Source organism: Strigops habroptila, chromosome 1 (genome assembly GCF_004027225.2).
Source record: "Strigops habroptila isolate Jane chromosome 1, bStrHab1.2.pri, whole genome shotgun sequence".
Taxonomy (NCBI): domain Eukaryota; kingdom Metazoa; phylum Chordata; class Aves; order Psittaciformes; family Psittacidae; genus Strigops; species Strigops habroptila.
In genome coordinates, this window is record NC_044277.2 from 40,761,454 (window position 1) to 40,777,545 (window position 16,092).

The 16,092-nt window shown below is 41.4% G+C and overlaps 1 protein-coding gene across 3 annotated transcripts in view; it reads left to right on the forward strand.

Moving 5' to 3' along the window:
- Positions 1-4,731: 4,731 nt before the first annotated feature.
- The window catches only part of ALKAL1 (ALK and LTK ligand 1), a 38,425-nt gene continuing 27,064 nt past the window's right edge, over positions 4,732-16,092 (forward strand). For 2 of the 3 annotated variants that reach the window (XR_003992163.1, XM_030491425.1), the window contains exons 1-2: positions 4,732-4,811; positions 5,640-5,983. Coding sequence is in view for 2 of the 3 variants with exons in the window: in XM_030491425.1 (XP_030347285.1) it covers positions 5,650-5,983 (334 nt within the window). In the remaining variant the exon portion in view is untranslated. Of the gene's footprint in view, positions 4,812-5,332; positions 5,373-5,639; positions 5,984-16,092 lie in introns of those variants that run through there. The other variant, XM_030491435.1, reaches the window with a different exon arrangement.

Sequence of the window (16,092 nt, forward strand, 5' to 3'; positions counted from 1 at the left end):
AATTTAAAACACAAGCAATGTTCATTTCTTGCTATTAAGTTCCCAGTACCAATTGGCCTAAGAGAGAAACTGTCTGGTTTAGATTCCTGTCAAATAACATCTATACACCCAGACTCTGCTTTGGGATGCTGTAGTTTCTCCCATATGCTGCCTTCAGCTGAATAGTCCCAGCTTCAGACAGTCAGTCAGATGGTGCAGGAACAAAACCTCCACTACCAAAACTGTGTAGTTCACTCAGCAACATATTCAAATTCCTGTGATGCTAATGAAATGAGAATTGTGGAGGAGGGAAAACAAGAGACGAGATAGGAGAGATGGAGATTCCTGAAATTACTTCAGGAAAAATAAAAGAAGGAAAAGGGACTTATTTCACAGTCCTACCTGACTCTGCCCCTCCTGGCTTTCTCTCCTATCCCCTCTTTGTTTCCTGTGGAATAACTCGCAGGTTAGTTTTCCGGGTTTTGCTTGAACTGTCTCAGTCAGAAGCTGCTTCATGTTTCCAGCTGCTCCTTTCAGAGCAAGTTCTCCAAAAATGACTCATTGTGTCTCAATTGCAGGTGCAAAATGTCCCCAAACCCAAATGGTGGTGACATTAGGGTTGAATTTCTTAAAGATAAAGCCAGTAAAGATCATTATAGCTCTGCAGTAAAAAAAAGATTTAGATATATTTCTAATAATAAAACTAATCTCCTATTTTTTAATTGGTATAATGATCTTTATTTTATGGAATAAATATTTGGAGCTGTTACCTAAAATTCAGTTAAGAACATGCCACAATTCTCTGCTGTGCTATTCCTACAAAAAATACTGAAAAAATATGAAGTAACAAGATGCACTAAGCTTTAAGTTATGATATATATGTGACACACTGATTCTCACATCTCTTTTAGTCATAGCGTTTTACTTCTTTAACTGTCCAGCCTTCCAGTGTTGGCCAGTTCATTAGCGTGTCCTGTGCCTTAAAAACTGCTTGCAAAAAACCCTCTACAGATTCACGGAAATAAAGTACTGCAAAAAGAATTCAAGAGATCATCTGATCAAGTCCTCTGCACTGAGGCAGGACCCAGTATATGAGCCTCAACAGGCACATATATATAAAACCTCTGATTTTAGGGAAACTATGTGATATGAAAAACAGCTGGAATCCTCTGCTACTTCTCAGAAATTAGAGCAGTCATCTACAAATTACTGCCTTGGCTAATACATTCATACTTTTGAGGTAATTTTTCACTTTCTCACCTCTCCTTTAGTAACAACCCTGCATTAAATCCCAGCTCAACAAAGCCAACAGGAGAATTCCCATGGACTTCAACAGAACCAGGTTTTCTCTCTGTTTTTCTTCTTGATTTAGATGAGTGGCCATGGAAATCTTTGGCTGACAGATTTATTGAGAAACAATGAGACACCTAAATTTTAAATCTTTGCTTTAGCCTGTCTTTTATTTGAGTATGTGCTTTGGGAATACATTTAGATAATTTTTATATTTCAGTATAAATCCAGAGGTAAAATGTCACTACTAAACCAACATTTACCAATTTTTCATTTAACGGATTTGGGTCGAAGTGTTGAGCTTGACGGGAAAAATTAAAAGTTAGGTTTCTTACTGAGCCCTGATGACATAGGTACATCTGGCTCTGCCTTGGGCACTGGAAAGCACTAGATCATCTCTGCAAGTTCCTGTCAGCCCTATGATACTTTGACTTAACTAGTTTGCTTTTAACTTCAATCAGGCAGATTGGTGACTAAGAAAGATCAGAAAATGAAAAGATAATGCCACAGGAAAAAAATGTGATGTACTTGTTTAAATCTGTTGGCTACAAGAAGCAAATAACCAGACCTATTTAGGCTCACCATGAAGAGGTTTTCAGTTCCTAAATAAGATACTGAGTGCAATCTTAAGATGCTTTCTTTGATGTAAATCTCATGCTGAGGTTCTTTCTCCATATAATGATGAGGAGGCACATTAGAGCTACTAACAAAAGGGCAACTGTAGTTGTGACCTGAGAATGGGTTTTCAACCTGCCAGAATTGCTTGGGATTAGTAAAACAGTCATCTTCCTCTGCTTGCAGTCTGGTTGTCCTTCTTTCAAGTGCTTTCTGAAGAACTCAAATAACAAATCAATTTAAAAAGAGAAAAGGTTTTGTGCAGTAATAGAAAAATCTTTTTGTTTGGTTGGTTTTTAAATAAGTCTTTAAGGTTCTTGGGCATAGAAAGAATCTGGAAAAGCTACTTAAAACTTGTGATTTAGATGTGTTGTGGCTCTAATTGTTTCTTTTAGTTTTAAGGCTTGCCCCAGTTCCCAGCGCAGTGAATGAGAATCATTGCAGTAACTTCAGGGCCTGATAGATCTGCCCCTCAAGCTGCTCTTCAGGGAAACCCATTCTTGTTTCCTTGACTTCTTGTTTATTCTTTTAAGTATACACAAAGGGTAATATTAAAAAAAAAAAAAAAAAGAAATCCTGGTAACAAATGAAGCAATCAACCTTGTCTGCTTGGTTTAACTTAAAACAGTAAATTAAAAACAGTTTATTGCCCTCTGGATGGATATAATGTCAATCCAAGGAAAGAAGGATGAAGTTTTTCCATTTTTCCGAAGGAGAGGAACAAGTGACAGCAGAGGCAGAGGACAAGGTAAAACTGGGTGGCTTATAATGGTAAAGGGCCTAGTTGGGTTCTGATACAGCGCTTTAAACTGCTAAATAGTCAACATACATATAAGTTACAGAAAAAAAAATAGTGGCTCTAGTATTTGTAACAGAATTTATATCTTAGAAACCCACTGAATGTGGGTGACATATTTGACAATCTTTGCTCAAGGAGCCACTAACTTTCCCAAAATAGCAGCTCCAGAGCGTTGTCCATCAAGACTGCATAGTCAGCTATAGCAGTTTGCAGACTTCTTACATCTTTTTGGGGGATGTGAGGGAGACAAGAGGGACTACTCGCTTGCCTTTTGCAATATGGCTTTTAATTCTTCTGAGTATTCTGCTATCTGCCTCAAACAGACACCCAATAAAGACTTTGATTTTTTTTTATGAGCAGAAGAATTCTTCTATCTTAACAGTGCCATATGGTTTTCCCCCTTGTGTGACCTGCTCCCAGGGCTAGACGAAGATGTAAACCTAATCCATGACTAGTTATGAAGGTGGGCAGAGGAGATGATTGAGTCAAGGTAATACTTTGGTCATTTCCAGAGGAGAATTCAGCCCCATTCTGTGGTAGCCATACATGTCTCTGAGGGCAAAATACGAGCAAAGAAACAAAAAGCAAAAGAAGAGAAACTCTGGGATTTCTTTTGGAGATGGTAAATTAATGTGCTGCTTTGTTTCTCAGCTTATTGCTGCTCTCCCTTTTCCTCTCACTCAACCTAACCATCAGCTTGACCAAACAAAACTGCTTATATGCCCCCAATAAAGAGGTAAAAGCAGGAAATCGCATAGTGAGAAAGAGATCGACACTTCCCTTCTGTTACCCTGGGAATCCATAGGTCAGAACCAGTGTATCTAGCACAGAACACCGATCTCTAAAAAAAATTGTGCGATAAACCCCGTTGTAACCCTTCATTAGTTAAATTTGGTTTTATCCCTGATCTCTGTGACATCACCCCCCAAAGGTGAGTGTGGATGGCACAAAAGTAGGAGGATGTGGGGAAGAAACTGGCTCCCATCACCAGCAATGACGCAGCCCCTGTGAGATACAACCCTGAGGGTACTCTGCTTGCGATAACCAGAGAAGGGTACAAATGAGAGTTTGGGGAAAGAGACAGCGTTTGTAGGGATATTACATATGTCAGAATAGTTTAAATATCTTTCAAATCAAAATTCCCCATTTTCACATCTTCAAGAATATCCCCAAACCTTTTTTGTTTTCTCCCACTCTTATTAAGTAAACATCTCAGTGGTACTTTCTGACAGAGTTTTACTCAAAAATTCTGTTGTAACATGAAATATTGTCTGGTATAATTTTGAAAACTTGTGTTGCTTTTCAATCTACCCAGAGCAGCTGTATGCATTGCTCTCTGAATGCTGAGATCTTATTCACTAGTATTATTTTATATTTAGGGCTCTAGGAGGCAAGTTTTTAACCCTTGGGCTTAATGGTTTCAGTAGGTCAGGACTTTTTTTGCTAGCTTTTTGTTAAGTGTCATTGTAAAAAAAAAATAAAAAAGCTGTTTTGGAGAAACAAACTTTTACAAGGTCTCTAGTTTGTATATTCATCCGCCAAAGACAGTCTGCTACTTTCCTTGCCATGCAAACAGAACCAAATTTATACACACTTCAGACTTCACTCCCGGCTTCATTGTTCAGTAAGAACAGGTGGGGGGAAACAGTTCTGTTGCTGTATTCCCGAGGGAATCCCGCTAAATTAAAGCACATTTTAATCTCTTGAGCCGGCAGCTTTATTAGTAAGCGTTTCCCAATCTTCAGGGAAATCTAATTTCACAAATAGATCAGAGCCACTTCAAACGCAGCTTTCAGTTGCCATCCACCGGGGGACAAACGGGGAGGAGGAAGTTTGTCAGAAAAGACCATCCTGAGCCCAAGAGTGATTACCAGAGGTGTCTTCATCGACAGCCACCCACCTCAGGTCGATAGTACTCAAATGAGTACGCCGGTGCGGACTATATAAGAGAAGCGCATGGCCCTGGAGGGCGCATCCTCTCTCTCCGGGCGCAGCACCGACCTCCCCGCTGCACTTCGCTCCGCGCCCGGCGGAGCCTCCGCGGGGACACGGGCTCTCCGGCGGCGGCAGAGGACATCTCTTGCCCGCCTGCCCGCCAGCCCTCAGCGAGGCTTGCCTCCGCTTGAAGGTAAGTAGCCGGCTCCTCGGGGGGCCTTCGGCATGCAGCGAATCCCCGGGTCGTTCCCTGGTTACTCCCCGGGTTTGCCGTGCGCCGCAACTCAGCGTCGGTAGGAGGGAGGGATGGAGAGCCTGGAGCCGTCGGGGAGAGCCGGCTCCCTCGCGGCTCCGATTAACTCTTTCGCCCAAGAGGATTTGCAAGGGACGCCCAATATAAAACAGTTTGTAAATAACAGAATTTTCCTCCCTCCTCCTTAATCCCAACTGTTTGCTATAATTAGAATAGCTTACTTAGAGGCATTAAGCACCGCTCTCGAAGCCTCAGCTTGTTGTAATTGTTTTTGCCCTTTACACCCTGATTTGTAGCAGTTCCCGATGGAACTCGCCCCTAACTGAACTCCGTCCGGTTGCCGGTCCCTACGCTCTCTCCCGATAGCCGCTACGGGGCGGGCGGGTGGCGGGACGGCCCGCGGGGGTCCGCCGGCGGAGGAAGGAGGCAACAGCAGGCGCGGGAACGCCGGGGGCAAAGGAAGCCGAGCAAATCCTCCGCAAACCCCTGGACCGCAAATATGTGCGGCGGGCTTAATACCCTTCCCCTAATCCGTGCCTATACATCCGCCCTCTGGGGAGCGCGGCGGGGCTGCTCGGGGGCAGGCGGGAAGGCGCGGCGGGACCAGTTGGTGGCGGCCCGTCGGGTCTCCGCGGGGCTGCCCCCGGGCCGGGCGTGCGGACGCGCACCGCCTCCGCGGGGGTGCCCCGGGGCGCGGCATGGGGGGCGGGCGGGCGGGCTGCAGGCCGGGCCCGGCGCTGACCGCCTTCGCTCTCTGCCTCCTCCCAGCGCCGCAGAGATGCGAGGGGCGAAGAAGCGCCAGGCACTGCCCGCCATCGTGCTCCTGCTGCTGGCCTCGGCCCCGCCGCCACCGGGCGCCGAGGGCAGGGACGTGCCCACCGGCGGAGCCGACCGGGGGGCGCTGCTCGATTTTCTTCTCCAAGCCCTGGGCGACGGCGGCCGCCCGCTGCCGCCCCGCCCGCCGCGGCGGGACCGGGTGATCTCCCGGCGGTACATCGGCGGCGTCCCGTCGCCGGACCCTCTCTCCGTCGTCGCTGCCGCCGCCGCCCCCCGGCCGCCGGCGGCCGTCGCCCCGCCACCCCCACGGCTCTTCGCCACCGCCCGACACGGAGGTAAGAGCCACCGCGCTGCCCCGCGCAGGGAGCCGGGGATGCAGCCCCCCTCCGCGTCCCATCCCTGCCGCCTTCTCCAGTGGCCAAGCCCGACGGCTCCTCCGCCGGGGCGGCCCGCTGCAGGCGGGAGCGGGCGAACGGAAAGCGGGGCTAGGGATGCACTCCCTGTCTCTGAGGCGGCAGCGCGCGGGGAGGTTTAGCCTGTACAAGGTTGAACCCCGCCGAGGGCAGCGCAGTCCAGCCCCGCTCCCCGGCAGGAGTTCAGCTATGGGGGTATCCGAGGCATGAGGGAGGAGAGTGTCACTCGGGCTTCAGCGCCTTCTGCTGGGAGGTCAGTTACGGCCACAGTAGGTCTGCACTCTGAACAAGCCTCCCAATTTCCCGAGGTTCTAACACAGCCAGCACTGAGGGAGCCTAGTTTCTCCCCAGACTCGGGACTGATCTTCTGATTTGAACAGAGAGGAAAAATGACTAATCTGAGAGACTGATGTCTGGACATACTCCTTTACACTTCCTCTTCAGCTTGACTGGTTCCCATGTGATGCGTTTTTCTAGTTTTGCTGGGGCAGGTGCAGGAGATCTGGGCTTTGCTGGAGCACGGGGACTTGTTTCACCTTCCAGAGGATGCTCAGGCTGGGTTAGGGAGCCATCTCCAGCCCTGGCACAGGCCAGGCCTGGCCGTGACAAAGGCCAAGCACAGCTGGCTGGTGATACTCACAGACTGTGCTTGGCCAGGAGACTGGGCAGTGGGTCACCTCTGCCACAGCTAGGTTTGGTGCAGAGCCAGGCAAAACATTTCCTACTGGAAATAGAAATGGAGCCTGAGCAGGTTGTGTGGGTTAGGATGGTGCAGTTCAGAAAGCAGGAAAATACAGTGATTGTCTTTTGGCTGTAGCCCACTAACATTTTTCTTCTGTTGCCTGCTAGAGACTCTACTGGAGAGAAACCAAAATGAGGGGAACTAGGGAAGTTTGGCTTCTTAGGGATTTGTATCCTTGGAGAATGCTTTGTGGCTGATGGCTGGAAATAGATGAAGTTGAGTCGCAGCCCCCCCCAAGTGACACTAGTAGACTTGCTATTCTCTGTCCAGTGGTCTATTTTAAAGGAAATTAAACCCCATTTTGGAAAAACTAAAAGTTGGGTGATAAGTTCAGAAATTAGTAGGTGAGTAACTGGGATGACAGGCACTTGGCAGTGAGATCACTGCACGGTTTAGAGAAACTGGACTAAAAAAAGACAAATCATGCAAGAAGTAATTAATGTTCTGGCCGTGGAAGCTTCTGCTGAGTGTGATCTGCTCCGGGTACTGAGCAGTCCAACAGTAAGGGGTTGTAGTGTCCCGGTGAACTTCTAGATATTCTTGCTTTTACAGAGCATGAAGTCTCAGGTGGTTAATGGAAAACTAGATTGCCACAGATTTCTTTGTTGCCTGGAAAAGATGCTGCTGGTTATTGACATGACCGTTCATGAGTGATTGCTTACTGTAGTTTGAATTCTTTATGTGCTGTGGACAAACCTTCAGTGTACGCTTCTCCAGCAAAAAAACATAAGAAGTTCTTTTCAAGGCAGAATATGTGAAGCCTTACATGTGTCCTCTTTTCAAGAGAATGAAAGAGTATAAGCCTGAGAGCAACAGTTAATAGTGTCAGTTGTTTTGAGGAAAAGGTCTATAGTGGACAACATTTGAGATATTTACTCCTAACTAAATAATTGTCTTGAGCTATAAAATAGAAAGCGTAAGTATTTAGAGAATCATAGCATGGCTTGGGTTGGAAGGGACCTTAAAGGTCATCTAGTTCCAGCCCTCCTGCCACGGGCAGGGACGCCTCCCACTAGACCAGGTGGGATATTATTTCATAATATCTGTATAACTTTAAAGGAGAATTTTCTTGAATTCATTAGTATTAGACATAATAAGGCTTTGCTTTGTATTAATTGTTAATTTTTGTAACTATATTGTATACAAAAGGAGTGGGACTGCTGGACATCCTTAGAGAAGTTATCCAGTTGTCCCTGGAGTACGTGCAGTATCCTATGGGCAGCCACAAAAGTAGCTTTCTCTCCAGCCTAGAAAGGGCAGATTTTAAATCTTAAGATCTGCTTAAATCTTAAATCAGCTTAAATAACAGTCATGTTTTCATATTCGTTCAATTTTTATAACTATAAACAGTAAGGATACAAATTAGAACCTGTTGTGATGGTGTGTGTTTTTTCTTTGAGGTAGAGAACTTTGACCAGGCTTTTCTTATAAGTCATCAACCCTTTTCTTATAACTTCTGTCACCAACACATTAACAGCAGCTTTTTACTTCAGCTGGTAGTACCTGACTGTCAGCCAAAGAGAATGGCTCATCTTCCCCTCAGTCAGGAAAGGTGTTGCATTCAGCTGAGTACTCAGCCAAGCATTTAAAACCAGAATTATGTTTTTGGATTGCCTGTTATTGCTGAAAATCAAATCCAAGTGTCTGATTTAAAAGAAAATTGAGCAACTTTATTGGGGTTTTTCATTTGTTTGAAACAAAAAGCATGCAGAACAGTGCTGAATAGAGAGCAAAGCATGCAAGAAGAATAATTTCTGTGTGTTTTCTCTTTTTACTTTTCTGAGGTGCTACTTCATATTATCTATGAGCAAATGGCAGGAGGGCTAAAATGTGCTTCCCCTCTTGTTCTTCTCTATTTCCCTCACTCTCAGGACTGGTTCCAGCTTTAGCCTAACCACATGATGAACTTATTCAACTCGCTGAGCTGCACCTCCTCACACCCCTTTCGTTTCTTTTATTTGTTTTGAGGGCTTGGTTAGCTATTTGCATAGTGAGGAGAGCTGTCCTGGAGTGCCACCGGCTGAATTTTAGAAGCAGGCCAAGGCAAGTGGCTGGAGCGCATGACCAGGGGCAAGGTTTGAGAGGGGATGGGACCTCCTCCTTTATTGTGGTGGATATCCTGCTCATTTCTGAGGCCATAATAGAAGAGCACAGCATCATAGCATGTCTTCATTGAGGCTGGAAAAAGAAAGGTGAGACAGTAACTGTCAGACTTCCTACATATACCACTCATTTACAGATACATAAATAAGACGTAAAAGCAAGAGTGATTGATCTGTGATGCCCCATCTGGATGTGTCTTGCAGGTGACTGAAGGGCAGGTCCTGGGCTAGAGCTATGTTGACGGAGTAACAACTGTGCTCTGCTTCATGTGGGTTTATTGTGGAGCAAAGAGGCGTGACAGCACTGCTGTGTTGGGACAGTGAGCTGCTGTGTCCTGCTTGGAAATGACTCTTTAGGTGGTTTGTTTTGGTTATTTTTACCTTAATAATCAGGGATGTGTTCCATGTTTTGTCCTTCTTGGTCATATGAAGATTGAATTGTGTATCTTGTAGGACCCAGCAGGACACACACGTATGCACTAAAGACACTAGTTTCACCATCACTATCTGTTTTAACTTATCTCTTTTATCCCTACATGTTCAAAAGTCCTATCTCACACAGATCTGTCCCTGTTTTTCCTGGTGACCTGATTAATGAGACTGAACACTTACTCTGAAGAGTATATTCAGAAGAAATAATGTATTCCAACTAACCAAAAAGCAATCTTCATCTTTTGCTAGGATTTCTGTTAGGATGTCACTAAAAATACAAGTTGTTCCTTTGAATTATTATATCTAGTGGGATTAAATTTTCTGTCACAACATCCTTTACTTGCCTGATTTCCATGAAGTTTCTATGCTTGAGTGTGGGGTTTTTTTGCACTAAAAAGTGTCTCGTAAGGTTTTTAAGCTTAGTGATGAAAGCTCCTCAATGGGCAATCTTTTTCATAATTATCCCCCGCTTCTGGTGTGTTAACTGTGGTCAGCTTTTTTTATGAAGAACCCAAATATGTGCTTTCACAAAGAAAGGATTCAGCATCAGGTTATTTTTGAATGTCACATAGGGGGAACTAGAATAGTTTGTCATTCTTCTCAGATTTTCTTTGTTACGTTTATCCAAACCGCAGAACCGAAATAGCTTCCATATAATTAGATTTAAAGAAGTCTTAGGAAATAAAAAAGTCTGCATTAACTGTTCTCTCCTTACATACTCCCCACAACAGTGAAGAAACGAGCTATCTAAACTTACAAGAGGTAGAGGGCTGAAATTTGTTCTTGTGGTAGGAGACCAACAAGACATTTTAAAACATTTTGATTAGTTATTTTTCAAGCATGAAGGAATGAAGAGAAATATTCCTCTCAATTTACCACTATGTTCAAATTGGCCTCCTAAGCTTATCTACTACAGATTTAGAAAAACATGTAAGAGAAGAGAATTTGGCCCTCAAACTATTTAAACTTTGAAGTTAAGCCAAAATTTCTTACACATCAGCAGAACAAAACTGTAAGTCGTCCCATGACATGGTGCTAATTTAACCATTATTCCTAATGAGCTAGATTTGAAAGATAGATAGGTTTGAGGTTTATTTTAGTTTATGATTGAATCAAAACCATGTAACCTTACGTAAGTCATAAGAAAAGTTTTATTCTTTTCACTCACTTAAAAAATCTCCTGCAAGTGTAGTGTTAGTTACAGCTGGAAGTCCCTAATTCTCCAAGACCTGCTGTGCCTAATACTAAACTACTTCAGTGGATGTACTTACAGATCTGGAATAAAAAAAGGAGGCTATTGAGGAGTGTAAACTTTGTCTCTAGGAAATTGAAATGTATGGCAAGGCATAACACATAGTTTTTAGCAATACTTATGTCTTTCATGTCTTATCCAATTTCCAATTATTATCACTATTAATAAAATAACCTTTTGGGCTGGTTTTTGGGTTTTTGTTTTTGGGATTTTTTGGGGGCAGGGGGGGTATTTTTGTTGGTTTTTGGTTGGGTGTTTTTTTTTTTTTTCCCTTCCATATATTTTGTTGATAGGAATTACTGGGCATTCAGGAGGCTCAAAAGAAGATGAGAGTTAATAAAAATGACATTCTCCAAAATCACGTTTACCAAACCAAAAATTACCTCAGAAATTAATGAAATAGTGTATGAAATTGATTTAAAAAGAAAAATAACTGTTGCATTAAAAAATAAAAATAAATCTTGTTGGCCTATTCCTGATTCCACATCTAAAGATTCTGAATGAATTATTTTTACAGTGAAGTTGGTGGATGGATAGGCCTTTCTGGAATAGTACCAGGCAAATACACTCTGCTTTCAGAGGCATAATGTACTCCAAATGGTTAAGGGACTTGTTTTTCTTTTGAGATGGACATGATAGGCAAATGAATTGTAGCTGCATATTCAAGATCTAGCAATTAGAAGAAAATATATCCTCATAAATTAGAAAACCGAATGAATTGTCAGATATTATACTTCTCGGGAGAACACCTATGTGGTAGTCTCAATGGGAGAGAACATCTATATGGCAGTCTCCATAGGAGAATGTGACTGACTTTGGCACTGGAAGCAGCAAAGGTGCCACAGGACAACGTGCTGCCCAGGCCAATGGTCACTGAGGCAGGATCAGAGAGGCTGTGAGTATCTCACCACAGCATGATGCAGACATATGAACAGTCCCAGTGAATTCAGTGGAAATAGCCATTATCTCTGCTCGTATTGGGATCAGGTGTTAATTTTGCCCCAAAACCACAAGTATGCCGGATAGATTTGACTTACTTGGTGTTTCATTTGGGTGAGGAGAAAGAATTACTTTATTTATATATTTTTATTATTGCTTTGGGGGCCTGAAGTACACCAGGACTCCTCCAATATGGAAGGAAGTATATAACAAAACAAGTTTCACTTCAAAGTAGAACCAAGTGCAAAACTGTCTATAACTTGGGAACTATAACATGCATTTTGAATGAGTCTCGCTTGGCCCTGAGCCTGTAAGCAAAGTGAAGAGTTGGTATATTTTGGTTTTTTGGGGGTTTTTTATTTACTGTGGGCACAATTTGATTTTTTCAATCAAGAAAGAATGGCAGATGTCTATGTTTTACTGGTTTGTTATTTCAGGTGTTAATCTGTGAGGGAAAACCTCTGAGAAGTGGGAGAATAGTAGTGCACAGGTATAAGACTTTGTGATAAATTTATTGTTTCGTAGACAGGCTTTAGCCTTGAAAATACACTGCTTCTGGAGTATCATCTCCAGTACATGTCTGGAGATGATGATGGTTTTTAAACATGTATGAATACAGGAAGTAGTATTTAAAAGATTGAAATGTGTACCTATACATACACACATACATACATATATATAGTCACACACAACATACTTTAATTAATGAGTTTGAGGACAGTTTGAAGCAGAATGATGCAGTGTTTCAGACCTGCACATGATTTGAAAGTTACAAAATTGCCTTATAAATGTAAACTGTGTTTTCCAAAGTGCTTAGAACAGCATAAAAATCATTACATGGTAGTAGTAGTCACTGCACAAAGCTATAAGCAAAACTTCATAATCAATGAGGGGCATGAGAAAGATGCACAATCTAGAAAAAAAAACCCACCAGAAAGCTGCAGAGAGAAAGGGAAGGCTGGTTCCATGTCTAAAGTATGTGTAGTGCCACTGTCCACATTGGGATCATTTTGTTCTTAACGGTCTTTCCAAATGACCTGAAAATAGTTTGTAGGAGGAGGAAAATATCCCCTTTAACACTTACCTGTTTTCTAGAGAACTAAAAATTTCAGTAGTGTTTATCCTGTACTTTTCACTAAAGTAAAAAAAACCCCAAACCCAACAATGTAAATGCGAGCAAATCTTATGTTAGTATTTTGTAAGGCCTGTTTTAAAATGTACCAAATAAGCGTACTTTAATAGCCATAGTAAGTATCTTCTTTCCAGTGAAAGCATTCAGCTGACGTACAGAAAACAAAATTTACTATAATTTGTGGCTCACACTTGGTCTTGATGGTGAGAGAGAATATTAAAGCAGACTATTAGAAAAGAATGTGTTTTCTGAATGTATGCACCCATGAGTAGTGTTGCACTGGATGAGATATATATTTTTAGTTGGAAAAAAATGTGTTCTCTGGGACATTTTTTGTTTGTTTGTTTTGACACTTAAGCAACTGCATATACTCCCCGCCCATGAGACCACAACTAGAAATTGACTCCGGTGAAGAAAATATGTCAAATTGAAACTTGCAAAATTAGTAGAAATCAGGAGAAGATACATGATGGAAAGCATTTTGCTGGAAAAAGCGCAGCTGATCTCCTGTGTTAGCCTCAGTTGATGGTTAGGGTTTTCTGTTCAATTTGAGTGATCCATTTTATCACTTGTGAATTAGAGGTTACTACTTTAATGGAAGTCCTACAGGCTATTTAGTTCTGCGCATTTTTAATGTTGGTCAATTGGAAAACAGCTGCTCCAGTGAGGGAATTGATTGACTGTTGATTACATACTGAGGGTCCAATTCTTTAGGGCATAAACAGTATTTAACACATGAGTGATCTAAGCACTTGATTGGTTAACGGCTATTTTTTGTATTATCCTATGTCTTATTATGTCTGTTTGGCAAAGAATCATTGATGTGCAATGCTCCACTGATTTTACTAAAACAGCACATAAAAATATGTTTGTTTATAACAGGCTTTAACATTGATGCAAAATACTGTTTGGCTTGTGGCTTACTTGTGGCTACTTTTTATCCCTGATATTTTGTTTTTAAACATACATTACATAATCAAACCCCCTCATGGTAAAGGCATAACTTGCATACTAAGAACATTTCAACTTTTTTGTTAAGTTTTGTTTTGTGTGGTTTTTTTTTTGTTTTTGTTTTTTTTTTTTTTTTTAAGTCTATTAGGTCTTTCTTCGTCAATTCAAGTAAATTGGTTAGATTGCATTTTGGTACATGTTCTCTTACTACGTGATTTGAAATCTGTGTCTTTGGCTTGAAAGAAAACATTGAAAGTTTCATCAGTAAAGCAACTATTGTCTTTTGTGTCACTGAAATTTTGATTTAGGAAAGTCGGGAAAAATATTTTCAGAACTCATCTTTTATATGCTGGACAAAGACTTACAGCCAAAACACACCAATACGAGGATTTCTTATGGTCTCCAGAGTAATCCTCTGGGTCAGAAGACGTGTAGAGCCAGCTAATCACTTTAATTTTATGCTGTGGGCCTAAAGTTTGAAGTTGGTCAGTACCAACTTAGTAAGATATTCCATAAAATTTATGCTTCCCATTATTATATGATCAAACCTCAAGTTTGCATGTAACGCATATGGATTTCCCCCCTTTATTCAGTAACAAGCTGATTTTACAGATTGTCAGATGACAATTTTACAGAAAGTTGTCGTACAATTTTCAAACTTTCAGAAAAGGGATTCCTTCAAAATAAGTAGTTTGTGTGGATGAGACCTGCACAGGTACAGCAAATTTAACACCCAGATGTCTGCTCATGAGTGGGGTAACTGTACATCACATGCATGGTGTAATCACTCCATGTGTACAAATGTGATTCAGCTGCATAGGACTACAGAAGTTCCCTTATCTAAGCTGCAGTCAGGGCTTTCAAAATCCCTTCAACCAGATCCAAACTGCATGTTTATACTGAAGTCTACTGACTCAGAACTGAGCAGCACCTGCAGAAAAGCCTTGCTTCTCCTTCTTTACTTTTGTTGGGAATAGTTATTCCTTTCCTGTCAGAGCAAGGGGCAAAACAAGGACTAAATTTGGAGATTAAATAATACTAACAAGATAACCCTTGCTTTAGGATAGATAGAAAACCTCTTGAAAATTAAGGGTAACAGTTGCTTTTCTCTGCAGTTACACTGTGCATCTCAGAGTACCAGAATATTATAACAGTGAGAGCAGTATTAAAAAACAAGTGAAACGTTAAACTGGCTCAGTCCCAGGATATGGAAAGTGTTCTCTGTTTTTTGTTTAAAGCTAGCACTTTTCTAGCTTTAAACAGAAAGTTTAAAGCTGGCCTACTGAAAGGTATGGTTTGTAGGTATTTTACACCTGCTCAAGATCCTAAAAGATAAGACCTGCGATATTAGTATGTCTAAATACCTCACTAGGTTTGAGGCATTCATATGTAACACTGAAATAAAATAGTTTGATCCCAGTTATCATTTGTAAGATATCTCATTATGTGATAGGGTAAAATGACCTTAGCCTGAGTATGAACATGGCATATGTTCACTAGGAACACCTCTAAGACAGCAATTTAGAATAAAGTACTTATAATGAAGAAACCATGGATTATTAATCTATTATGATACTGCTGAATCTGTTCTAATTTGGAGGGAAATAGAAACGTTTCTAAAATAAGCACAGGAAATGTGATATACAGTTAGCCATTACCATTTGCACAGCAATCAACCTGGAGCCTATTCATATTTCAAAAGGAGCAGGGTCTAATTAAGCTCTGGCAAACTCAGTTCTATTTCCTTTCACTCTGATAGAGTTTGCCTCTGTCAGTACTGAGTTTGGTTTGTATGCAGTTAAGCACATGTCATCAGCTTTCATTCAGATGATTCAACTAGTTCATGCTTTTGATATATTGCAGCTGTTCTTGTGTTTAATTTATGCAAATATTCTAGAATCTACATTTATTAGCAGCCATGATAGCTAAAACAGAATACTTGCATAGAGTGCTGCAGAATTGCAAGAAGTGAATTTCCTCTTAATATTTATCAATGTGGAGTCTCTCTGTCTCATTTGAAGAATGGTTTTGCCTTCAGTCAAGAGCTCTCCAATAACTTTCCAGGCATAATTTGGAGTCTCTGGATTCAGATGAAATATCTGCTTTCATAGTTCAGTGATTTCACATAGCTGATTGATAGATGAATGAATGAATGAATGAATGAAAATTGTTATGTTACAGAAAAAAAAAATAATAGGAAAAAATAGCTTCAGTAAATTAGTGCTTTGAATAACTTGACCATATATGTCTCATTATCTTCAGTGAATTATTCTTTTATAGTTTAATGAACAATTAGTATTGTAATACCTCTTTCCTCCTGGAAACAGTGAAGTTCATATTCACAGCTTAGTATTCAAAATAGCGAGGGTTTCATAATGCCATACATTTTGCCATTTGAATTGCTTGATGGATAATCTAACCTGTTTATTAGAGTCTTTTAGAAAAAAAAAAAAGAACTTTTTTGCATAAACTTATACATCA